The following is a 27,441-nucleotide window of genomic DNA, read 5'->3' on the forward strand; positions in this document are numbered from 1 at the left end:
TTCATGCACAGAAAGGTTAGTACAGTGCTGCAAAGCCATGTAATTTATTTCACTTACTGCAATGACACCATGTCTTTTCAGTTGGGATGGCAGAAACAGAGGGTTCTTGGCTATGCCTGTTCCTAAGAGTTTCAGCTAACACTCAGAGAACCTGGGAACAGTATATATCTATGCCCCCACACCTTTCAGCCAGACACTTGCTCAAGATTATCTTCCCCTCTCCCTAATTCCTGTTCCCTGAGAGTTTTGCCCATATCTTCCTGTCAAATAGTCACACATGTCAAAAGCTGCAGCCATATTTTCCTACCTTACTCTTTTTTGAAGCAAGTTTTCCACCAAATTCTTTTCTCTCCAAAGGTGTCACAACTCACCCAGCAGAATGATCTTTAGAAGCTCATATATATTCTGGTATACCAGCAACCTGATGATGCAGAGAGGCTGCATCTCTCTAGTGTGTACATGCAGATGCTGCAGCATTTCTAAAGATGCCAGGCAGGCACCAGCATCCACCCCATCTTCAGGGACAGAAGCCAAAGGATGTCTGTCCTCATCATTTTTCAAGAGACAACTGCTGCTCGGGTGAAACTGCAAAACTCTGCATCCAGCCACTACCAGCAAGAAAGAACTATTGTCTGCAAGAAAGACAATTTACTGTTTTGGTGCCATTTGTTACTGGCTTTTAGATACTCTACCTGTTTGTGCCACCAAGTGGGTCCAGCCGCTCCAAACTGCTGCAATCTTTTCATGTGAGAAAAACTGAGTCTCAATCTTCTTGGGCTCAGTAAGAAAGATCTCTTTGCTCACTAACTGTCCATGTTTGTTGCTGCCCCAGACATACAGGTGTCCTTCATCTACAATGGACAGAGAAGTAAAAGTGATATACATATAATACCACCAGATACAGTCTTTGTCTCAATTCAGTGATGCTGAGGAAAGAACGTTTCGTTCAATTTGTGTTTTCCCTACCCTTCTTTACCACATGCACACGCACACTGTAACTAGGATATCAGAAATATTTGCAAGAGCCTTATGATAGCCTGTTTTCTGAGGGCTATATGGACCCCCTGAAGCCATCAAAGCCTTCAGGTCAAACTGCCTAGACCTCATCTCTACTGTGAGCCTCTCAAAGATGAATTAAAGATGTTTATAACAAACATTATTTCTTATTAAAAAACTAAACACAGTAGTCAACTTCTCTGAGGGGAAAAAAAAAAATCAAACCACCTTGGAGACACTCACTGAGCAGTCCCTATTGGTCCACTCTGTCTTTGCAGACCAGCTTCTATCTCCATTCCAAAGCTTTGATTCAGTCCAGCAAATAACTTCCTGGATTGCAGCAAATAATTTAACTCCCCTCCAGCACAGGGGATTCTTCAAAGCCTGGCTGGCTGCTCCTAATGCTTCAATCTCCCAGCCTCTTACAAGAGCTAGACTCATATCAGGGTGCTTATAACAAGTCTGCCTTCTTCAGCTTGAGCAAATTCAGTACGTCCACCAAAGCAGGGACAGTCTAATGCTCCTTGTCTCACCTTGCACAATCAGTTCCTGAAGGAATTGGACACATGGCTACACACACAACTAAAGCAGGCACCACCCATCACAAGGCAAAATTAAAATATTATCATGCCCCAAAACAATGCCAGACAACTACTGAGAGACTTTGTCAGTAATCACTTGTCTTTCCCACCCCTTTTTTAGAACAAGCATTTCTGTAAGTGCACGTTCCAGGACTCCAACCACAGGGATAGTTCTGTTTACAGAAACACCCACAATACTTTATAGGAATGCAAGCTGGAGCTACTCACAGCCTAAGGATCAATGGACACTAACACTGTTCAGATGAGTCCTTCTGCAGATATTCCATATCATTAGTTCCATCTTTTCAGCACAAAACCATTCCTCCCAGGTTCTAGGCCTCCATGGTCAAAAAATACAATCCACAAAAAACACTTAAGAGAACAGGACCTCTGTCAGACCTCTCTTGAAGTCCTTGCCAGCCTGCACAAGCTGCAAGCATAAAAAACAAATCTTGCAGACATGAAATACATTATCATGGGCCCAGGAAGACTGGAAGCCATATAATTTCCAACATGGAATTGTTTAGAGCACACATTCACAACCCTTAAGGCAGGAGTCTCTGGTCAGCACTGAACTATTTACAAGCGGCATGGCAGAAGTAAATCGTTCAGAGGCAAAAGAAGAAGTAGTAAGACTTAAGCTACAATATATTTAATTATCTCAGTTTGGTAACAGTTAACAGGAAGACTAAGCCAGGAGAATTCTACTTTACTACTGTTGGTGAAAAACAGGCAAGGAGTAAGAGCAGGGGGAGAAGTCAGTACTTGTCAAATTACAGATTACTGACAGTCATCTGCAGGACTTCCCAAGTCCCTCATTAAAACAACACAACTGAAGTGAAAAGGAGAACAAGTCAAGCGATTGTTTCATCCAAATTCTCCCCTAAAATTGATAAATTCCTTCCCATCATGAAGTACATACACCTTCTGGAGAGAAAAAAAAAATGGGGTGACAGAGACAACTTGTTTCAACATAGGAAAAACATTATGGCCAGTCATGTTCCACAAGTAACACATACTGCCTCAGTCACCTCCTTTTCTTCTCTAGAAGGTGCATTTGTTTTATCCTGGGAAACATCACGTGCTCAACCCTTATCTCATTTCCTGAGTAGGTCTTAACAAAAGCTCAAGCACTAAGACTTAGGACCACAGTCTAACCACTGGAGGGTTCAGGCCAGTTTGGATACAAGTAGACTTTACCATCCTTCTCTCAAAGGAACCACCATTCCCATTTGCAACAACCCACTTCAACAGTTGTGTCCCAAACTGGCCTGACTGCAAGTGTTTGGTATCCTACTCGCAGGTGATTCATGGAACAGAGCCAAAGAAAACTGCATCACAGTGCAACACATTCCTAGAAGAAAATGTTTATTTGAATACTACACCCTGCAGTAGTATCTTTACTATACCAAGTATCTCTAAAATACAAAGTATAACTATCTTGCAGGACAATATCTTGCAGGACAAAGGGCAGCAACAGCATCACATTACAAAAGTCTTTGGCACTTGTGGTGTCAATCTTGGTGCCCCTGCTGCCAAATAGACCACTCTCTTGAATAAAAAGCAAAAAATGAAAGAATAATCTGTTCACTCTAAATACAGAGTGCTAATTATCCAATGTAGATTTCATTTGTTCTTACAGCTCTTCTTCACTAATCGTGCATACACTTTGCGTCTCAGAATTCAACATAATTTACATCTTGGAACATTTCCATACAACTAAATCTCTATAGATCTGCATAAGCAAATACTCCAGTGCTCCTTTAATCATGACAGAGGTACCAGATGGCTGCAGATTTGTTAAGAATTTGTTCCTACAAAGTTTGGCAAAGACTTGTCTTCATACGGCTCAATATATTTTACACACTTCAAAACTGTAAGATTACAGCATGAAAAGCTATTCTGTTTCCCCTTCTCCCAATCTGTCAAAATAAAAGAAGAATCTTTATTAGACTTACATTACTGGATACTTAATACTCCAGCATGGGAGCACTGCCTAAAGATCAAAGAACAAATGGAAGACATTATGGAAGTGCCTGATTAAAGCAACTTCCTACTTTTTAAATAAGCTTTGTGCTCTCACATCACCTCGCACAGCTCTGCAGAGCCACCTAAGGCAGAGCCAGACCATCTCACACCCCTGCACAGCACTGCCCCACACAGAGGCACTAGCTCACACTGCTGTGGATAGACAGCTTCTGCTGTCTTTCTTGGGACAACCACCAAGCAACCACCAACCTTTCTCCGTGGGCAAAGGGTTGCACTGGTTCCAGCAGTCAACCATCCAGAGTCATCCAATGGAGCATCCTGCTGCAGCTCCAGAGACTTACTCACCCACATGAACAAATCCTTCCAGAGCTTCTAACCATTAAGTAAAGAGCCCAGACTCTTAATTAGTTAAGGGCTATGTCACACTTGACCCCAAGGAAATACACACAAAATTCAGAGAATTCAAACCATGAATCCAGCTCTTAAAAAAAAAAAAAAAAAAAAAAGGAAATTAAAGGAAATTTCTCAAAATCCAAAACTATTACAAAATAATTAACCAGCACTAACTAGAACAAATCAAATTTCAACAGTTTAAGCAAAATTGACAACCATTTCAAAAGCAGAGAAACCTTTATAGGTTGAGAGCTTTCACTTCTGTACCTAAGGCCTACCTGTGAGGGACACTGAATGATAGGAGCTTGCAGCAACTGTCTTCACCTTTACATCTTCCAGGCCTAGAGAAAAATCAGTTTCATAAAATTTGTACAGCAGGTACCATTCCCCACAAGTGTGACAGGATGATGATGCATTTTGTAACAGAAGTCTCTGCTTTTGGGTCACAGACATTGCAAGACTCGCTGTCATTTTCCCCCATTGATTATGACCATTCTATCCTTCAGGTACTCCACTACATGTTTGTAACACCAAGAGGCTTTATACATCAGATGGTTCGTATCACTCCAAACTATATTTCTGCTCTATCCACCTTTAAAAAAGGAAGCAGATTCCTGGATTACCTGTCACTTCACAGGGTTCCTTTGCTGTCAAGAACAGGGGGAGAGTTTTTCCTTGGTTTGCACGCTTTGCCCGAGTTGCCATACCAGTTCCCCACTGAAGAACCAGACCACTGTCTTGTCAGAGTAAACACAGATAAAAGAGATTAAAACACATCAACCACCAACAAAATCACTTAACTCATTAATTAAAGGTACATTCAATTCATTTTCACTGATTCAAAATACACTTTCAAAGGCCTTTATGCCAAAAACCATACAGATAACCCTGGTGAGGTCAACATGCAAGACAATGATAGTCTCATTATACAGGTAAGAAAACTAAGAAGGCACGAGGCAACCTGACTCAGCTCTCAGGGCTGTATAAGGACATTACTGAGGACTCAGTAACAGAAGTCCCATAGCTGTAGTGCCTCAGGAATGGATACAACGTTCATAGGACTTTCTCTTCACTTTTCTTCCCTCATTTGTGCAGTCCAGCACAACTGAGAGAAGGAAGTCACTTGTCTTCTCCTCAAGAGCTTTCAGAAACTTGAGCTAGATCTGCATCAAGACATTCACTGACCACAGAGCTCAGGGAAGCTTAATTCCCATTATTCATACAAGCATCAGAGATTCCATTATTCTTCCAAGCATCTCCTTTGCACCTTCAGCTAGACTCCACTACTTGGAATCTATACTGAAATTCCTGCAAAACTAAAACAAACAGAAGAGCAGGTGTAGTTTGTTGTTCCTCAATTTTAACACAACCATGCCAAATGGAAGGCTTTGATTTCTACAGCTATACCATAAACTCTAATACCAGCAGGAGAAATATTAAGGTCTTATGACCCTCCCAAGTACACACGTAGCAGACTGTGAAAGTGAGTCAGGAACAGATTTTTGAAGGTGTGTGAGTGAAATTAATGGAGCAGATTTCCGTCCCCCCGAATAAAAGTCAAGTTTCATTCTTCTGACTTTTCCAGGTGTCAGTTTCAATTACATTATTAAAAAAGCCACATTTCATGTGTAGTTTCATTTTGAAACATCGTATACAAACTTAAATTATTCTGCATATTATAATGAATTCAAATCCTAAGAAGATATTTTGACTGATCAGAAATCTTTTCTCCTGAAAAAACTCCTTTCATGTTTTGTTTCAGAACAGGAGAAATCAGTAAGTTTTCCACCCATCAGAAAATTAGCTTATTAATATACTATCACTCTGGGTTCTTGGAAGACAGTTTTGCAGAAACATGTTTCTAGTATGTTTACTATTCCAGTTAATTTGTATCAAAATCTTACTGTGTATGACTTTCAGGTGTATTTTCTCTGTGACATTTAAAACACGGGGCAACTAAAATAAACTCCATTTTCTTTCCCTCCCTCTCCCCCTCCAAGCCATTAAAACTCCCTTTCATTTGTTACTGAAAAGATATTAAAACTATGACATATTTACCTGTAGCAGCAAGGGCATGTCTCAGTCCTGCAGCGACATTCACCACCTTCTCTTTGAGAGACTATTCAAATTAAAAAAAGAAAAAAAATATGTATTTTAGTTGCTTTTTTGCATTCAGTGCCTCTAAAAACAAAACAGGCCAAACTGAAGTGGAACACTATGAAAATAGCTCTTGCAATTCCAGTCTGCATGTCACAATGCATATCAACACTCTGTATCACAAGGAAAGAAAATTCTGGCCAATAAAAATTAGTGTGAACTTCTTCAGTCTCACCATGTCCTGCAATCATCAACAATACCACTGACAGTGCCACCTACACCACTGAAGGTTGCCCAACATGATCACGCAAAAGAAGACTACAAGTCATGTCTGCATTAAATTAGTGAGCTCAGTTTGCACAAGGTACACCAATTCTGGCACTTCTCCACTCCCAAGTACTCTACAAATTTATTATTCTTCTCACAGATGTAACACTATTTAAAACAGATGGCATTAAGCCCAAGCATTAACAGGAGAGCAACCAAAAGAGCAAACATTCCACGAAAATGTATGGTGTGTGTGGTCAGGGAGGAGAGACATTCAGATTAGCATTGTCAATACTACCAAATTTCCAGGCACCATACTGGAATGAATGCTGCCAGGAAACACTGAGGGCACAGAAACATCAGGCAAATTAAAGTCTACTCATGAGAGGTTACTCCTTCTCCCAAAATAAAAAAAGTAAAGGAGTATCTGGAATGAGCCATGAGGCTAAATTTCTTGTCTGAGGATCCTTCCTCCTCTGAAGTTACTGCTTGCATTAGATATAAGAGGTTGTGTGGATGGGAAAGTTTCATTACTGTTGTCCAAATAAGAGGCTACAGTGTAAACTGGAATTCCTGTGAGAAATTTATTGAAAATGTTAGGCTTACAGCCAAAAACAGGAAAGCTTTTCTGATGTTACAAAAGTCTCAGTGTCTGTTAATTAAAACATTATAAAGCAATTAATTTGGAGCTGTTCTGAGCTCCCTGCTCACACTCAGCAGCACCTCACCTACAAATGTCACCATGGACTTCCACATGGAACAGCATGAGTTACAGTCCAGCATTTATCACTGAAGATACTGGACAGCAGAGAAATTATTATCTAATTTTTCCATTCTTCTTCCTTGGAAGCTATTATTGTGTGGTAAATACTGGAGGTTAGAAAAGAAGCAAGTCAATGTACTTGTCGGTTCATTTACATGCAAAAGTAAAAATCATTTTAATCTCAAGTGATAAAATCAAAGTTTATTCTCACACCTCTAGTTTTCCTGCAGCTACATACTTTATCACACTACTATTATTTTGGGAGTGACCAAGCTTATTTTTATCTAACCGTTTCTACAGCCAAGAAAAAATAGTGCAGTCCTCACTTTGGGGGAAGAAATTCTGACAGTTACACACTCAAAAAAACAACATATACTTAAAAAACAGAACTGTTGCACAAGATGCACAAGAGCAACAGATCGAAAAAAATGGCATAGCCAAGTTTGTTGAACTCCATAATGCAATTTGTTTTTCTCAGGGGTGGTTTACTGTAGGTTTGGTTTGGTTTGAAGTATTTGCACAAACCTGCAACAAAGTACAGTGAAGACACAAGCCCTTCACATAGCAAAAGGTATCCAGTACCTTACAAACTTGAGGCACATGTTCAGTTGGAGTAAATTTGCACAGTTTCACTACCTTTAGCATCACTTTACATCATCTGAGCAGATGGCTCATCCTGCAGACGTTGAAATGTTACAATCCCTAATGAAAGGGACAACTTTCTGTTAGAAGGGGGCAACTTCTTCATACAGCAAGAAAAGCAGCCTTAGCTTTTCATTTCTGAATGGTCAATGACCATGTCTGGGCCTTTACTTTGTAAGCTTGCTGTAACAGATAGCTGTATAAAAAAATAGTTGAAGAGTCTGCCTTAGAGCCCACTTAGGTCAGACGACCTCTGTAAGTTACTGGAAGCAATATAAACTACAATCCTTTTTAAATCTTTACCTCAATCTTTTGTGGAATCAAGCACGGACCTGAAATTTGAGGAACTCCTAATTGTCCAAAAGAGTTTGACCCACAGGACAGAACTAGGCCCGATCCTGCAAAAAAATGAAGTGTTAGAGTGAGATCAGTGAATTTGTGAGCAAAAGCAAAGCAGTGTAACATTCTAACCATCAAAATAACACAGCCAAGTAGCTCAAAAACTGACCTAACATGTCCCATTCGAAAGTCCTTGAGGCCATAGGCTTCTAGTCTTACACACCATGTTCAGTAAAGGTCTGAAGTTCACTGGGATACAAGGAACATGGACTAATTTAGCTTGCAAGGCAAGTAGCTTAAAACCTGTGAGTGCCAGCACATAGAATCATAGAATGGTTTGCGCTGGGAGTGGCCTTGATTTCTACAGTTATACCATAAACTCTAAAAACAGCAGGAGAAATATTTAGGCCTTATGACCTTCCCAAGTACACACATTGCAGACAGTGTGAAAGAGAGTCAGGAACAGAACTGTGAGAACTAGATTTTCATCTAGTTTCAACCCACCCGCCATGGGCAGGGACACCTTCCACTAGACCAGGTTGCTCAGAGCCCCATCCATCCTGGCCTTGAACACTTCCAGGGAAGGGGCATCCACAAGTTCTCTGGGCAACATGTTCCAGTGTCTCATCACCCTCACAGTATTCTTCCTCATAACTAACCTAAATATGCTCTTCTTCAGTTTAAAGCCGTCACCCCTTGTCCTGTCATTACATTGCCTTGTAAAAAGTTCCTCTTCAGCTTTCTTGTAGCCCCATTCAGGTACTGAAAGGCCACAATAAGGTCACCCCAGAGCCTTCTCTACTCCAGGCTGAACAGACCCAACTCTCTCAGCCTTTTCTCACAGGAGAGGTGCTCCAGCCCTCTATCATCTCAATGGCCCTCCTCTGGACTCGTTGTAACAGGTCCTTCCTGTGCTGATGACCCCCCAAAGCTGGATGTAGCACTCCAGGTGGGGTCTCACTAGAGTGGAGTGGAGGGGCACAATTCCCCTCCCTCGACCTGCTGGCCACGCTACTTTTGATGCAGCCCAGGACACAACTGGCTTTCTGGGCTGTGAGCACACATTGCCAGCTCATGTCCAGCCTCTCATTCACCAGATGGAGAGACAGATTTACCTACTAATATGATTGTAAAATCCCAGCCACATGCAACTTGTTTTACACAAAAGCCAGACAGGGCAGTGCACAAGGTAAAGTGCAGCACATCCTCTGTGTGATTCAATCCCAACTGCCCATCTTTGTTATGGCCACATACAAAGAGTTGTCCTCCACCTGGAAGAAAAAAAAAAACAAAACAAATTGGGTTCCACTTCACAGACTAAAAAGAGAAACATACATCCATGAGATCCTGTGACAAATAAGGACAGTGACTATGTGTCACTTTAGGCACTACATTCAAGCAAAAAGTAACAGAAAGAGGTGTTTCTGATGCATCTAAAATCTCTGAATAACTACAGCTATGGAGAGCTGGGTTTGTCAAGGAAGACAATCCATACGGTAAGACAGGCATCTCTTCGGGTAAGATGCATGATGAACTTTTTTATCACATTCACATCTGTCTGTATTCTTTCTTTCCCATAATTAGCTGTGGCACACAACAGAACCTTTCACAGACGAGATGTTACCTTCTGCTCCTTACCTTAATATTTCTCAAGACTGAATAACCTCTCACTTCACTCCTCCCTCCCACTCCCCTATCCGTAATAGAGAAAATTTGGCTTCCTTGTATGAAAAGCTGTTACATAAAATAGATGAAGAAACAGACCTCACAAGATACAAAGTAACCACACAATATATGAAAAAGAGAATTTCCCCAATTTCCAAAAAATTTCCCAAAAATACTGAGTTAACTGGAGGGAGGGAACCTGTTTTGCAACTGAGGATTGTACTTGCTCAGAAACAGCAGCCACAGAGAGGTGGCAGCACCAAACCATCAGGGAAACAAAAAAAGCATGATTAGAAGCCATACATTCCATGCAAGAGCAATGTTTTTACCAGTGATAACTGCAGAATGTCCCCCTCCTCCAGCAATGCTTGCAATGTCTTGACATTTGCAGGAAACATCTTTCAGTGCCTGAGGTACCAGCACATCCTCTTTATGGCCAAGACCAAGTTGTCCATAGCTGTTTGCACCCTTCAAATGCACATAGAAAAATAACACATTTTTTTTAAAGTTAACAAAAATGGCACACATCTGCTCCCAAGAACAAACAAGCTTACTGGGGATATGCCACAGGTTGACCTGCCAGTATTTGCTCCTGAAAATCCCCTAATATATCAATCTCTGTTCTTTCTACTGTCACAGGATTTCCAAAATTACAGGCCAGGATTGTCCTAACTTTGATGTCATTAAGTCTGCCATTGCAACCCCAGTATTTTAAGAAACATTCTGGAACATAACTTGTTAAAACTTCAACTGTGGGCTAACAGTTACCAAGGAGGAAAGGCTAACTATCAGAATGTGTTTAATTTTAATGCTAATGATTCCCACTCATCATTAAAAGCTTATTCATGCCACTGCTTTCTGGCAGTCCACTTCCAAAACAAGATCAGAAAGACATGCTACCTAGTTCTGGAACTTGAATCAGAAACACTTACCCCTCATTAACAAAGTCTTTTAACTCTAAGTGGTCCAAATGAAAATATACCAATTATAGCTAGTATTAATTTATGAGTACAGAATTATAGCTACCAGTCCCATCTCAGAAAGCAACAATTGCAAACATGGTAACAAGAGATGAAATTTTTTTTAGCCAATTAAATTATATGTCCAACAGTTGGAGCAGCAACTTTCATTCATGAAAAGGGATATCATAACCTTCCCAGCACACACATCCTGCAGTAAAACACTCCACACCCACCATGCTCCCAGCTGGTGATCCCCAGGGGAGACTTTCCCTACCTCACCTGTGCTCCCCCTGCCCATCCGCCCTGCATTTACCCTCCACCCCCCAAAGATGCAGCACCTGGTAAATGTTAAAAGGACACACTTAACAATAAACATTTTGTACATAGAGAAACAGAGACCATGCTGCTTGCCTCAGCCCACGGCTAACAGGTGGGTGAGATGTCAGGATTCGAGCTCAACAGGCAGATAAAGTTGTTGTCTCACAGTCTCACTACCACTGGCAGACAGCTTTGGAGCGTGTTACTACTTAACAGACGTAGTTCTTTTTAGGTGTGTCACAAGCTCCCATTGTAGGCTATAACTCGCAATGAATTTTCAAGCCTTCAAGAACAGGCGAGCTGAGATACGGTGCAGAAAGGAAACAGGAGCCTGAGGAGCCGGGAGCCGTACGCGTGTACGGCCACGCCGACAACACACCGGTCACGGTGTGCCTGCCCAGACTGACGGACTTGTGCCAAGCACGGCTGCGGCGGGGCAAACAGAGCTGACAAGGGGCAGAGATGCCCCTTCAGAGGCTCTTACACCTACTGTGCTCAGCAGGTAAAAGCGCAGCGTTGTTTTCCTTCGGGGAGGGGACACCTCGGCCCCCTTTTCCCAGGGAAGGGAGCGCGGCGAGGGACAGCGGCAGCGTACGCGGTCCCGGCTGCCGAGCCCCGCAGCATCCCGGGGCGGGCGAGCGCATCCCGGGGCGGGTGAGCGCATCCCGGAGGGGGCGAGCGCATCCCGGAGGAGACGAGTGCATCCCGGGGAGGGTGTGTGGGGGGGTGTCGAGTATCCGGCCCCGCGTCCCTCCCGTCTCCCCGGGATGCGGGGAAGGAGGAGTTCCCGGCTCTTCCCGAGCTCCCACTCACCCATGCGAAGAGCTCCATCTCCATGGGGCCGGCGCTTCCCGCCGCCCGCAGGCCGGGCAGGAAGAGGCGAGCCGGGGGCGGGCTCACGGGCGTGGAATATCTGAACCACACCATTAAAAGGCATAAACCCCGAGCCACGAGCGAACGCGTTGTGTTTGTTGCTACAGCGCTGGAATAAAGGTCGCTTTACCTCTGATAATTACCAGCAAGTCATTTATTTCGTTCACATTTAAAGCCTCCACAACAGTTTAAAATGTTAAAATTATTACTGTTCTATATAGCCATGAGGTTTCGATGGGTGAAGCCAAACATACACGTGGTTAATGCCATGGAAATGCATCTTCTCTGTATTATTGTTAGCAGGCTTTTTTTTTTCTCTACACAAGTGCAAATAAAAGATACAACTGCTGTTTTTACAGAGTATTTGAAAGTAGGTGCTAATTTAACAAGTCTGAGGATTCCTATTTGAAATGTATACATAGTTCAGGCAAGGTTTGAAGTAACACAGACCTATGTATATTTCCACAACGTAATAATCCCAGTGTTGTTAAAACTGCACTTGAATATTAACTATTATCACAGAAGCAGGCAAAATAGATCCTCTGTCACTACTCACTTGAAAGGTTTCTTTTTTAGAAAGACAAAATTTCTAAAATCTATTTTTAAATGAAGTGCAATGTAGGCCATAAATATTGTAGACCATAATTCTACATCTTAAATATTCTTTTAAAAAAAAAAAGTTATAGTGGGTTAATAGCCACAGAAAAAAAGTGATCTAGACTTAATTTAAACTGTGAATCTACTTGGAAAGGTTGAGCCAGCGATTGCTTATGGAGCACATGTAGCCTATGAAAGCATATGAAACTGAAGCTGCTTTTCAAGCACAGAGGTTCACAAAAGTCCTTTAAAGTTCTCAAAATCCTGAACAACCATCTCCAGTGTATTTAAGATTTCAGTTCATTTTTCCACTGTACTTTCTGGATTTCCGGATAAGCTCTACCTATGAAAAACCAGTGCTGACAGTGCTATTAAATACACCCTGCACATCAGAGATCCCCATTCAAACCTGTCACCTCCTGTCCATTTCATCAGCAGAGCTTGCAGAAGCAGCAGCCAGCACAGCTTTGCACAGCTGGGCAGGATGCTTGAAACTATGGGGCCCGGAAATCAGGCGAGTTGGCTACTGTGAAATACAGGCAATTCATCAGGACACTGCTTCCCACCACTTGCAAAGTGCTCTTTGGAGTTAGATATACCTTACACTACAAGGTAGTTTATTGCCTTCATGACCACAGAATTCCTATTAAATGCTTGGGCCTTTCAGTTATCGATTGATAGGGAGTGAAGGTGTTCAAGCCAAGTAAAGAGGAAGCTAAACGTATCTTTGTGCAACTTGTGCTGGTCAATAAAGTGACTGAGCAATCATCAACAGGATATTTATTTTTATAAAAACCACACTAAACTATGAACTTTGGCTATTATTTTAAACTTTTGAATATTACATTGTACTTTGGAAATGGTTCTAGGCTTTGTGCTAAGGCAGTACATTTGATGTCTTGCTATACTTTTGCTAGATTATTTCAATGAGGAAAAAGGCAAATGGTATCTCTGTAAGGAAAGGTCTTCCCTCACGTGGAATATCAAGGACAGCAATACAAATCCTGACTCTTAGGCAATAGCACATCTCTTAAAATTAGGATGCATGCAACAGCTGTATCTCTGCCTTATACTAGAAGCATGCCAGACAGCACATTTGCAATTCTTTGTGGACAAGAATAATCCCTCTGAAAGATTTGACCCCTCCATTTTATCCTGTTGAACCTCCAGCTATTTGTGTCCTGATGTGTGCATTGTAATCATTCAAGTTTTAAACTTAGTAGTACAGACTTAGAAGCACTGATTACCACAGCTTCTACATTATCAAGTCTTCAATGCTTTATAGCAAAGACTACTGGAGTCAGAAGTGGGCAGAAATGGTGAATTATTCCATTATTGCCTCATAAGCCACTTTCTGGGGCATTTGATCCCAGCCCTGATCCAAAGACCACACTTCTTCTCCATTCTAGCACTTTCTCTACTCCCCTATCAGCTTCTAAAAGGCAGCTCTGGACCTTTTTTATCTAAGGGGGATAGAGAAATACATTATGTAAGGGATTTTACAGAGAGAAACAAGATGACATTATTCTTATGAGCCATTCACTCTTCCATTTGTAAAGGAATGAGTTCAGCCTACAACACATTATAAGCCTATGAAAGAAATCAGTAAGGAAAAGAAAAGAATTGGATTGCACCACACTGCTGACAGGGTGTTAAACTTCCAGCTGCTTGCCCATCTTGCTGAGGGCATCGCTGACAATGTCCAGCTCATGACGTAGCTCATTCACCACGCTGGCAATGCTTTTCGTGTCTTTCAGGATCTGCACACTCTGTGTATATGGATTGTACTTCACACCAAATGGGCGCTTGATGGTTTTCGCAAACTCTCTAGAGAAGTGGAAAAAAAAAAAAAAAAACAACCAAAAAACACCAGTGCATCCTCTGTATGCAGCCAGTATAAATAACCACTTTTCAAAACTACTTAAAAATAGTTCTTCATCTCTCCCACCCACCACATGGAAGATAAACTAAATACCAATCTTGACTTTTCAATCCCACGAAAAAAATAATTACAAAACTGTGATAAGAATAAAAGGATTTGAAGCTGCTACAGAGAGGTGTACAAAGTGAAATCTGCTTCTATAAAAGAGGAGGAGAAAATCCGTACCTCATCTTTTCCTTTGCTTCTTCAAAACTCTCAGAAACAAAGTAAACTTCCTGGAAAGTTGTAATGAGACATTCTTGCTTGCAGGTGACCTTTGGATCAAAAGGCTTGACTTTGGCACTGTCAGAGAGCGAGTGCTGGTGGTGTGTTATCATGGGTCAGAGGAGCATCACCATCCAAAGAATCCATGAGGAACATGACATGTAGTAAAATGAATAAAAAAGATTGAGACGATATTTAGTGCATTGCATCTTAAAATTTTTATCTGCAGATAAACAGCATTTAAAGCTTAACAAACTGAATTACTCTGAATGGTCATATTCTGCCAGTCTGTGTCAAAAATGGGATTCCACAGACGTGAGACTCATGTGTAAACAAGAGCAATATTTTCTGAATTTGGTTAAGCCAACAGAGCTTTAGTCTAAAAGAAGATGCTTGGACCCAAATGTTAAGAAATGCCAGTCATCTACTGCTTCCTGCAAAAGACAGGGGATCTGCTCAGCATATATCCAAAAGCAGCAACCACTGCCCATAATTATTGCCACAGTGAATTTTCTTAAAGCCTGGTAGGTATTTAAGAGTTTTCAAAAGAAAGATTTTTAGAATTATACTTTATAAAAAGCAGGGCAAAATAGTGGCAATAATAACCAGGTACAAAGAAAAGAGTTAAATAAGCAGCAGACATTCTTACCTTGAGCTCACTAATTGAAGACAGCAAGCCAGCCCCATAAACTCGTAGTTGTCCCTCTTGCTTGCACAAGCCAAACTCTACAGTGAAGAAGTAGCACTGAAACAGAGAAGAAAGTAAAATAATTCAGCCTTCATCAAAGATGCTGTGGTGAAGTAGATGTGAGCATTTCTATTTGTAGGTAGCATCAAATAGTGGCAAACATCAGACAGTCACCCCTCAGATGTCCTCAGATATTTAAAGAGGGAATCCAGAATGAAAGGAGGTAAAGAACCACAAGATTACATGATTCTCATGGGAAAGGTGGATGTTATAGATCACCCAGCTAGGCTAGAAGCTGCTAATGTTAGTGTGAAGAGTGAGATGTAAATCTGTTTCGAGAAATATTGACGTGAAATAACAGCCTCAGCTTAAAAGAAACACTGGATAGAGAGGGCCTCTGAGTGAGTGAAAACAGCCCACTACAGTTTGTTTCTCATTTGCTTAGTGTCCTGTAAAATTGAAGATTTTCAGTTTGGTGGATTTCAGGATTTCTGCAGGTATACAGGAAGAAACATTATTTTCATAGATGGCTTAATTCTGCTCCCACTGAAGGTAGTAGAAATTTTACCACTAACTACACAAGGTGGGGAAAAAAGTTACTAAACCAATTCTTTCATAACTGGCATCAATTATTTTTCATCTAAATTTAATTTTAATCTCAAAATATTTTTGCCAGAAATGGATGTCCAGAAAATTAGATTAATTTATATTATTTTACTTTCTTGGCTGAAGACTGCCTAATGCTAGCACTCACCACATTGAATATCATTTCAATTCCTTCTACACATTAAAGAAATAGATTACTTTTAAAATCCTTGAATCATGTTCCCGTTAGTAAGAAAAGTTTTGTTTGGAAGAAATAGACCAGAGAATTCCAGTCTGCAAAAAGTGACCTACCAGCAGAAGCTGAGCCGTTACTTGACAGTCAAGTGAAGAAAAATACCAGTCATCTCAACTTTAAAGTGTATTTTTTTCCTAGCATGGAAAATTTTTGTATGCCCCAAAATCAGGGACCAGTGAAACACATAGATCTTACAGCTGTTCTGGCTAATGTTAACATGAAGCCCCAAATTTATTTGATGGAGTGGGATCAACATAGTAAAGCACAAAGCTTTTGATAGAATCACTGGGCACTCAAACACTCACTGTTGCCAGTTTTTGGACAGCCTCATCTGAGGCCCCAAGTGATGCAAGACCAATTTCGTGGGAGAACTGAGCAAAACTGGGTTCAGCCAAAAGAGGGACATGGCCTAGGAGCTCATGGCAGGTATCACTGGAAAAAGAAACAAAACAAGAAATCTCATTATTTGTCTTTGTGGCAAAGTGAAAAAGCAGCACCCCTGAACAGATACAATGTCTTCCATTAAGCTTTAATATCCAAAAGACAGAAAAATGTCACTCACTTATCTGAAAGCAACTGGGCAGGTCATACCAACTCTCCATAAATACCTAAATGCATATTTTCAAATGAAGTTGTCTAAAATTAAGATCTGAACTCCACATTTATGAGGCAACTGAATATTAAACTAACTGCACACAGTGACATCAGTAAGAGATCTCCAGTAACATGTTGTACTTTTGAAAATCCTGTACTTATAAAGGTATGACTTCAATATGCTAAAACTCCATTATATTCAGTGAAGGCTGAGTCTTCAGCACCTTAAAAGTAAGTTTTATGATGGCGTTCTTGAACAGCTTTTAAGTAGCTTGGCTCTGAACAGCAAGAATCAAAACTTTCTCTCTCTCAAATTCTACCACAAGATTAAATGACTCACGGCTCTGGTGTATAGAGAGGGTCCGAGCTGTGTCTAACATATTGAGTGCAGTGAAAAACTCTGAATGCTAATCCTGCCAAGAAGTCTCTGGGAGACAGATATCCAGCAACAGGGCGAATGGTGAAACCTGTACGCTCTGAAAATGAACAGAGAAACTGTACATTAGTTTTGTGTAGAATGCACAACGTTGACAGCTTTCCTGCTGCAACTGGGGTGAAAACCACAGCACTACCTTGCCTCAAGAGCACGTGGGAAAATCAGACAGATTTTAGCCTAATTAGAAAAATTAGGCCTAAACCTGAGAATGACCAACATTTATTAAAAATGTCCCTATCTCTATGTCAGTGGATTTCCTGTGATTCCATGCCTAGAGTCAACATTACAGCTACATATCTCTTTAGCCAAGCCCAAGGTATCATTGTCCCTCAAATGTCACTGTTTTTATATGTTCAAGACACAATACTTTAAAACACAGATGGCCAAAAGGCTTCTTAAAGGACCAGAACAAATACAAGCAAAAGTGACCAAGAATGTTCCCTTGTGCCAACAAAATAGTGTGGGCCTTAGTCTTTTCATGTAAGAAAATTAGCACATTACCTTTCAGGAAGCGGGACACATCTTCCAGCTGGGGGATATTGTCTTCCCTGTAGCCACAGTATTTGGTGAGCAAGGGTAAGTTTTTAAGGTACTCTCTGCAGGCATGAGTTGGGTAAAGGTTATTGAGCTCTCGGTACACAGTCCCCCAAGTCTTGATCTCCTCCTCAGTGAATTCAATCTTGGGAATTGGGTCACCACTACAAGGAGAGGAGGAAGAAAGGATGTTCCTCAGTAAATGCTTAATAACAGGTGACTCATTTACCTACTATTGCTGTTTAACACCTATATGGCTGTGACACCTGGCCAGGGTGCATTAAACACTGTCAAATGCACAGTGAGATCTGGTCTATGCCCTGGAGAGCTTTTAGTCTAAGGGTTTGCTCTTTTTTCCACCTAAACCAACTGTCAGGAATCTTTGCATTGACGTCACCGGAGCCTGGAAGCTTTGGTTCCGTAAACAGTTTCTTAGGTGTTCAATTCTGAGATTGAATAATTAAAAATACTTGCATAACCTCTTTACAGCTTCAGGATCTGAGAACACATTCTTTTCCCAGTTGAACTTCCATGTCTACAATTACTTTCCATTACCCTTTTGATTTGTTTTAGGAAAAGAGAATTCCCTAAATTAGCAGCACAAAGCAGATACATCTGGTAAAAATCACACTTCTATGCATAAGAGGCAAGCACCTGTCTGAACATATTAATTGTAGTCTGTCTATCCTATTTAGTCCTCAGGACCTTGATTAAAATGGATTATAGCAATGGTAGTGTTACACTGAGCTTCCACTGCCAGTCAGGTAACCAGCATGGCAATTTTTTTCCCAAGGGAATCTCTGTCAACAACACATTAACAGTAATCAGCTCTGTGCTGTAGTAACAGTTGCTTTCTTGGTCATTTTCAATTGAGGAACTTGACACCTAAATTCGATCAGGCAACATCAACATGAAAAATCGCATTTAGAAAGAGTTCACAGCACTGAGTTGTGAAACTCTTACTGCTTTAAGAGCTCCTCCCCCAAGCAGCATCTCTAAAGACGGAAGTGCTTCGAATTTCTTTTCACAGAAATCTTCTTATCTACACATCACATGCATTAGTTTGAACCCGGAAAGAAAATTCAAGTATTAGCATTTGCCCAGAGAGTTTACACTCTGTGGTCAATGGGCTATACTGGGGTTTGCCTCCCTTCCCTCTCCTTTGCAAAGAAGACTCATCTGCCCTGATGGCCAGTAAGTCCTGGCACAGGCAGCTGAGCAGTGTGCATTGTCTTTCCTCCTTCGTTGTTGCACCCATTTCCAGGGAAGTGGGGAAGAACTGCAGAGTCCAAATGCACCACGCTGGCATCGCTGCCCATCTGAGGACCAGCACTACTGCAGATGCCATAATGGCCAAGCAGACTGACCAGAGCTGCAAAATAAGCTAGATCTACCTGTTAATCTTCTCTTATATCTCCCTTCATTTTACCCCCTTGGCTCTGACTCCTGAGCCAAGCATATCTCAGCCTGATCCAAGCCCAGGGAAGGTGAGATCCTCACAGTCCACTCTGTTATTATTTCAAAGCACTCAGAAGTCTTATTCTGGAAGAATTCAAGCTTACTGTTTGTAGTTCATAGCCAGGTCTGCAAAATACTTTCGCCTCTTGCGATAGACATTGTCTTTGAAACCCTGGTAGGGGAAAGGAAGAAAACAAAGTTAAATAAGTTTCTAACCTGTAATAAATAAATTAATTTAAAACAAGACGCATGACACTTCAGATGGGAAATACAAAACTATGCTGTGTAAGAATGAGAGGACAGGAACCTCATAGCTATAGTCTGAAATGTTCAATAATCAGGAAGTAAGCAAATACTCCAAAGTAAGAACGAGCTGTTTTATGTATACAACTATATATTCAGTAGACAAGGATTAATTTTAGTCATATCAGTATTTATACAAACTTTGTAACTTGCTTGATTATTCTAAATTACAGAACAAATTACTCATTTGCACTGCCCAAATACTAATTTGGTTGCTCCAGTAAGGAAGAAAGAAAGAGGAGGAACAAAGCCTGCGTTCTTTTTTTTGTTGTTTGTTTTTTGTTTTGTTTTTTCTTTTTTTAATTTGTATGCAACCACTCAGGGCCCAGACCTGGAGTTCTCACACAAGTAAGCCTTGCAGAAAGGCACAGGAGCTGAATTCAATCTTGCCTGAATTAAGAAAGAGGCATGAAATCCCCAAGAGAAGGTGCTCAGACCCACAGAGGCACCATTGAGGGAGAGGAGAGGGAGGAAGAAAAGCTGCAATTTTTTAAAGTCAGCTCCACAAAGTATTTTTTCACTACAGAATGGGTGTAGGGAGGAAAAAGTACTTACTGGATGGTCAGCATCCAAATCGGACCCGTACATCAGCACTCGGTTCGCACACTTATCCAAATCTGAGATCTTCTTTGGAAACCAGGGAACATTCTCCATGTCTGGGGAACACATGGAATCCACAAGGTTATTAATAACACCGAGCATGCTGAGGGAGGAAACGCTGCTTTCAAGAATGGCTATGGCGGTTACAGCTAAATCTATAAATTAAAAGGGCATGAATAAGACAAGAGACTCCTCTGCCTATCTGGTACCAGCCTACAGCTCACACTTCCTCCTCGGTCACTGCCACAGTCTGCCTACAGAGCACAGCCAGCTCCAAAGCCTCTGGGAAGGAAACAGTTAACATAGGTTTTCTCTGGCCCTTAAGTGTTGTTAGAGTAGATCTAGAGGCTCCCACAGAGACAAGGTCTCCTTGTGTGCACTGCTGGGAATCTTGTAGTGCACAAAGTGTGCAAAGGAGTACAGAAGTGATTTGCCTGTGGTCCCTGGGCAGAATGGGAGCAGGTTAGAGTTCTCCCATCCTGCTTTACTGACCACAGGAAATAGATGTTTCTCTATGGTTATGTACCTCAGATGCATCCAGCTTTGCCTTTTGAGGAGTTTGTGGGGGAAAAGGAATAGGAGGCCCTGCAGCCTTAGAGAGGGGCATCATTACAGTCTTGCTACCAACTACTTTGGGGTTATTTTTAGCCCAAGAGGGTTCTTCACCAAGCTCTTGGCAGAGCAGTTAATACACTGTTTTTCTGCCTCAATGCTCTTCAGTTTACTTAGAAAGTTCAGGGCACTGTTTGGATTGAATTTCACCTTACTTAGAGCTAAAGTAAGCTGTTTTATCCAAGAGCACCAGATCTGTCCTTCACAAGCACAATGGCTGAGAAATACATGGGACCAGCTTCCTACTGCCCTGAACTCAGGGCATCTCTTTAGCTGGAAGTAAAGGTAAACAGGATGCGAAGCATCCTAAGGTTAAAAGGCACCTCTTTCCCACTATTATAAGGGATCAGTTACGTTGAAAAGTGGTTAAAAAATAAGGAAATCAAGAGCTACATGAGGAAATTGCAGAATCCATCTTCCACTCTCACCAGTGTCTGAACTGAACTGGGATATGCCAGTATTACTCCTCCATCATGGTGCTGTTCTCAAGCCCTGCATTCAGGCTTTGCCTACAGGCCAGCCTCCAGTGATCTGCATGGATGCAGAACTCTCACTGGTGCCAGCTGGGCTGTGCTGCTGAGGGACAGGAGCACAGACAGCAGATACACAACTGGCAGCAGCTTGAAGCAGCCTGTACTGGCAGGTGGCACCAGCCAGCGCAGCCCTGCTCATGTCAACCGGACTACGCTCACTCTCAACACAGAAGCACGCGCCTGGTAACTGGTGACTGAAGACACTACACAAATGCAGATGTGGACACCGTAAAAAGATTTCAAACCAACACAGTCAGAAGGGCATTTTCCTCAGAAATACCTTTTGTACTTACCATATTCGTGGACATTGAAATGCTCCGTTGGGCTCACGGAGACAATGTTGACGTGGGATTTCAGGAGCTGGAAGATCTCGTTCAGTTGTTCCCTGTTACTGTCACAGTCCACAAAGATCTCAAACTCAGAATTTCGTCTCTTGGACTTCCGTGACTCAATGTGTACCAGATTTACATGCTTCTCCTGTTTTGTAAGAAGTAATGTTTTCAAACAGGTAGACCGAAAACCTAAAATTTGTTTTTCAAACTAATGTTTTACTGCCATGGACTATTCACTATCTTTATGAAGCTATTTTAGTTAACTGGATCTCTTGATAGCAATTTGCTTTTTGGAGGGGGGAAAATTATTTGATTTTCCATTCAGAAGAAAACAAAAGAGAACCTGTGTTCTTTCAGTTTTATTTACATGCAGGAAGCACATAGAAACAGTCAGGAAGTTTAAATTCACAGACCTTTTTCTTTCATCCTTCCCATAGGAAGCTGATTAGCAACTGGGTCTGGGGAGGTTCACCAAAATACTGATCAATTCGTATATAATTATTTAACAACCAAGCAAGAAATTTTAAAAGCAGTAGTTTTCAGGGCATAAATTTCACTTCTTTTTTATTTGAAAAATTATTTAATCCTGTTTTTTATATTAGGATCATTGAGAAAACCCCAGGCTAAGACATGCAGGGCCACATGACAGAGCACAGTGGCACTGCTGCATATATTCCTTACACAATACCTGCCCAGCAGCTGTGCAATTGCAGTTCCTCTGCCACCCAGAGTCTGGACACACAGGGTGACAAGGGCACTGGACTCAGCACAGCACCCCAAATATCTACCTGCCATCAGCAGGAGCTTCAGACCCACCTCTTATACTCTGCAAAAACTAGTCCCAATCCTCTTTTCATAAGGGGAAAAGACAAACCTCTCTCAGTATTTAGTTCGTGCAGATGAGAACTTTTGTGAAAAAATTTCTGAGGAATAAATTTGCCTTTCTGGGTAATTTTGCGTGCAACGTGGGAGCCAGGTGAAGAATCATATTCTTAATAAATGGATGTAATTAATTCTAGTGTGTTCTAAAAATATCCTTACAATTTCAAAATACAGAGCAGCTGTAGCAATATTATTATAATGTACCTGAAAGAGTTTTAATGCTTTTACAAGTCCTCCAACTTCATTCTTCAAGGAAAAAATGATGGCTGTCCTTCCTCTCTCAGATGCATTGCCTTCATTCTCTTTATTATCTTCAATCATCATGTAAGTTGACTTATTTAACTAAATTCAGACAAATAAAAAGGTTTTTTGAACAGGAAGTAGTGCAAAAAGTCTGAACTTTTACATTTCAGTTTGTCTTGGGGTAATGCTGTGCTTTGACTGATCAACCACAAAAGGAAAATTATGAACTAAATCATTACACAATAACAGGCATAAGGTTAAGGGACACGTGGAATCTGTGAGATCTGAGAATGAAATACCAAGATATCTTTTTTTTTTTTTTAGTTGAATGGTTTTATAGACATCTTTAGTCATTCCCAAGGATGCAGAAAATGTTTTCAATGTGTAGTTTATAACTAGCATTGTTACCACGAGGAAGGGGAACTATAAGGTGTCAGCAGAAATATTATGTTGAACAAAACACTTCATTAGCAAGCTCAACAAATGTTAGTAAAGAGAATAATCCACATCCCACTGGATGTAAATAGGAAAAGATGGAACAGGATTCAGTAGATCAGAACTGAAAAATCATTTGCCTTTCTCTCATTACATAACTGTAAAGTACTGTCTCCATTGAGCAAGGAGACAAATATAAAGAGTTAAAATGTTATGCTGACCAGAACCTGTTGACTAGAGAGACAATCCCACTCCGATTAGCCCCAGCCAAGCTACTCCATCTGCCAGGTTCCCTAATTCCTATGTCAAACCCTTGGCATAATCACCCAAATCACACAGTAAAAATTCAGACTTCAAACACTATCGGACCGTGTGATTTTGTACCTTACTAGTGATCACACTCCTGGCTGTGTTGATATCAAAGACCATATCCTTAGCTACAGGTAGCCAGGCCATAAACAGAGATAATATTGAAACAGTTAAGAATGTGGAAAATGCAAAGTTAAGGAAAAAATACAAGGCTTAGAAGAAGAGGCCGTGTCTCACATGTCTTCAAACCTTGCAAAAGTAGAAAGAAAAAAGGTGAGGTTTCTGAATTAGTCAGCAAGACAGAAAAGGAAAAATGAAGGCACCCTCTTGCTATTTGGAATTATTTTTTGATCTGACACAGCTTTTAAAGATATGACTATCTGGAGACATTTTCAGAAATGGAAAGAGCAAACCAAAAATGCAATCAAAACACACCAGTTCCACTGACTCCCTTCTACAGTCTCTCCAACTTTAAACCCCTTTAAAATTGATAATACTGAACAGCTAATTGTTTCTATCTGTAACTGAGTGGTTTAAAAATAAAAACCCCGTATTTTACCTTTCTTCTATCAAAATGTTCTGATTTACTTTTCAGATGAAGAAGGCAATTTGCCTCACAAAATAATGAAATTAGTTTCATCTTAAATTGAGTGGTTTACAGTGAGGCAGATATTTGATCATGCTCTAAGAAAAGTTTCAAGAGGGTTACTATATGTGAGCATTTTAGGGTGCCAAGGTGGTATTCCATAGAAGAGGTCCAAGCCCACTGATGCTAATGAAAATATCTGGATTCCTGACCAGGTCCCCATCTCTAATGAGCTGTCACTATATGACGAGCCTGAACAACAGTGTCAGACCTTCACACTGTTTCTGATTCAGAAAAGTCACTAATCTCCATCAGCTGGAGTCCAGACATCAAATTCTCTGCTGAAAGTGTGTGACAGGGCCCAGTCCAGGTTCAGCTGTGCAGCTTGCAGGTTCAGAGTTTGCTTCAGTGTCAGATCATGATCACAAGAGCCAGGAAGAGGCACTGAGCAGAGGTACTTCAAGTAGAAAAGGAATATCTACTGACTCCACAATTCCATATAGGTTATTGGCTGTTTTCTCAAGTGCAAAGACGGCCATTTGTATGAGCCAAATCCTATTCAGATTGTACTGCTGTAGAAGAAACTGGATGCAAAGAAGTCTCCGCTACAAAGAGTTAGATGGTGGTCTTTAAAGGCAATAACTGATGGGCTGCTTTATATATATGACTAATATGCAGCATGTTGGCTTCATTCCATATTCAGGATCACGACTGAAGACCAGATCACCTTATGAGATTTGGCACAGTTACATGCAATGTTATAAGGTGCACAGCTAGAACAGAATACAGGCATCAAAGAGTTCTTATTTTGTATTTCGCTGCTGCAACTAACTGTGTCTAGAATCAGGTGACAACATTTATAAAGTTATAGGTTTAAGAGACCGATGAAGAAAATACAACAAAATGCAGTATGTTCTTATATTGAGTTCTAGAAATTACTTCTAACTTGCAAATTAGAAGAAGTTGCAGAAGAGAAATTCAGATGCCTACAATGCCAAACACACACCAATTACATCTTTAACCCTACACTAATGCTGATCTTTCACTTTCAATCAGAAACTGGACTGTAGACAAGTCTGCATTAATGCAGCAACCATCTGGGTGCAAGGCAACAAGAGAAAATGGTAATGCAAAACAATTCCTCTCCTCCAATGGCTGCACCTTCTCATTCATTTTTTATTCTGTATCAGTAACTAAACTGTAATAAAATCAGACACTTTTCCTTTGCACGGTAACACATTCAAGCCTTTTGGAGGGTGAGGGGGAATTAATATTGCATTGATTTTTTTATGAGTGATGTAAATCATGAACTGATTTTCCATCAACCTGACTCTGTCTTGATGAGAATATGCAAACAGAAGGATATCCTAAAGCCTTTATTTAGATCAATAACTAGGTGTTGTGAGGTTAAAGATTATTCTTTTTGGAGCTCATAGCAATTACCTTTCCTTTCTCCTCCTCCCCAAAGAGATAGATATTTGAGGGTGCATGTTTTGTGATTTAATTCCTTATACTAATGGATGACCAGGATTTAAAATTATCCAAACATATTCATCTAAAGGAAATTACATTTTAGAGCCATACATTGAAGACAAAAAAATATTTTTTAAAAAAATATTTGATACGGATTGACATTAATCATGCTTGATAAAAAGTCTCAGTGGACATTTTATAACCTCCTCCCTCTAAGTAGCTGCTTACTTTGTCGCTGTCCTTTTGACACACTTCTTAGTAGGGAAGGGTGAAGACATGATATTACAAGTGACCACGACTAGATGTCACTTTACGTGTACATTTTCCAGCCACGCCAAAGGTCTTCTTTAGATTTAGTTCTCAGTCACCAAACCAAAAGCTGTGCTGAACACCTTATTTGGCTTCCAAATATCCGAGGGCTACAGCAGACCAACATTTTTGCGAAACTTTTCTCCATTACAGGCAGCATTCTTGTTTTCACAAGGAATTTTACAGACTTTATCAGCTGCACGGTATCAGTAACTGCAGCCAGCACATAAGCTCTGATTGTATCTGATCTTCTCTGACACATTGAGCATATTCCCATTGTAACGGGAAATAACCTAGGAGTGAGTTTTTCTGGGCTGTATCACACCCTGTGTCTCCTAAGCAACGATGCACCAGAAGTTACTTTTATTCTACCTTAATTTCATGTGCTCGCATTTGTGTTTTACTACTTTTTTCCCCCCCACTTCTGACCAGAAGCAGCGTAACCAGTCCCATCCCAATCCCAGCGATGAAACGCTCCTACCGATACCAGAGGAGCCGCATCCCAGGGCAATTAACCGCTCTCCAAGTAACCGGGACCAGGAAGCTGCGCTTTCCCCCAAATCCCCGCTCCGAGAACCGCGACTTCAGAGAAGCAGCGTTTTCCCCGCAAAGCTGTCCCCGGCGCCGGTCCCGCTCCCCTCCCTGTGCCCATCCCGCTCCCCTCACCTGTCCGGCGGGATCCCGGCTCGGCGCCGCTTCCAGGGATCCGCCGCGGCGGGGCGCGGGGTGCATGGCCGGGCGGGCACAGGGCAGCGCCGGGACCGGCCGGCTTTATGGAGGGGCGAGAGCCGCCCCTGGCCGGGGGAGGGATGGAGAGAGGGAGGGAGGAAGGCGGGGGGAAGCGCTGCCCGTCCCAGCTGGGGAAGGTCCTCGATGACCCTCTCCATCGCACCCGCTGGAGGCTGTTTGCTCAGAGAGTTCGCAGAGCAGCGATGTTCAGATGCAGCCACCGCGCACCCACCATCGCTGCACCCCGGAATAACCCGCGCAAGAAGAGCCGTTTTCCCTCCTGAGTTACACCTCCTCAGTCACCCGTACAAGGTCATTTAATAGGGGTCAGAGAAGACTGACTTTTTATGGGTAACTCTGTGGGGTTTGCATTAACACCGACTTGCACCCCACGGGGCTGAGGGGAGCAAGTGTTTGGATGGAGGGGATCTGTCTTCCTCCACCGTGTCCACACAGCCACTTCCCAATATTTGTCTGTTCGCTGTAAAGTGTTCTTTATGCTGCCTGTGGGAAAGGGAAGGCAAACTGCATCAGAAATGAGAGGTGGTGAGGGCTGGGCCCGTAGCGGAGGGGCTCTAAGCAAAGTTAGCTTCAAGGTGACAGCTCAGCTACGGGGAATCAGCAGTGAGGAACTCCTCTAAGTGCTCGGCAGCACGTAGTACAGGTTGCAGTCTCAAAGGGAAACACGGCAGGTAGATGTATTGACACCTTCACTAAAAATAACAGTGCATTTTCTGCTGTGAAAATAAATTGCAGCATATTACTTCTTTTCTCAAAACATTCTGCGCATACAGGAAGAATAATTACATTTCTGTTAGGAGGAAACTATGTATTTTCATATCATATATGTTGTCATTAATTTTCTGCGTACATCTAGACGTATGTTTATATTTTAAAAATTCATGGTTTTTAAACT

General features: G+C 41.5%; 2 protein-coding genes across 2 annotated transcripts in view; both read right to left on the reverse strand.

Moving 5' to 3' along the window:
- SERGEF (secretion regulating guanine nucleotide exchange factor) overlaps positions 1–11,896 on the reverse strand; it is a 149,879-nt gene extending 137,983 nt beyond the window's left edge. Inside the window, 8 exon segments of the mRNA XM_064657486.1 lie at positions 693–851; positions 4,238–4,300; positions 4,583–4,696; positions 6,018–6,078; positions 8,032–8,126; positions 9,183–9,338; positions 10,062–10,200; positions 11,826–11,896. Of these exon segments, the coding sequence (XP_064513556.1) occupies positions 693–851; positions 4,238–4,300; positions 4,583–4,696; positions 6,018–6,078; positions 8,032–8,126; positions 9,183–9,338; positions 10,062–10,200; positions 11,826–11,849 (811 nt within the window). The 5' untranslated portion in view covers positions 11,850–11,896.
- Positions 11,897–12,021: 125 nt separating this feature from the next.
- Positions 12,022–26,573, reverse strand: TPH1 (tryptophan hydroxylase 1). The gene is made up of 11 exons (XM_064657490.1): positions 26,463–26,573; positions 22,646–22,783; positions 21,521–21,704; positions 20,038–20,138; positions 19,284–19,351; positions 17,689–17,885; positions 17,092–17,227; positions 16,463–16,589; positions 15,278–15,373; positions 14,590–14,723; positions 12,022–14,309 (listed from the first exon to the last, which is right to left on the reverse strand). Exons 1-11 carry the CDS (start codon positions 26,526–26,528, stop codon positions 14,135–14,137), a joined length of 1,422 nt encoding a protein of 473 aa, XP_064513560.1. The 5' UTR covers positions 26,529–26,573; the 3' UTR covers positions 12,022–14,134.
- Positions 26,574–27,441: the final 868 nt, after the last annotated feature.

The sequence above is a fragment of the Pseudopipra pipra genome, chromosome 6 (genome assembly GCF_036250125.1).
Source record: "Pseudopipra pipra isolate bDixPip1 chromosome 6, bDixPip1.hap1, whole genome shotgun sequence".
Classification (NCBI taxonomy): Eukaryota; Metazoa; Chordata; class Aves; order Passeriformes; family Pipridae; genus Pseudopipra; species Pseudopipra pipra.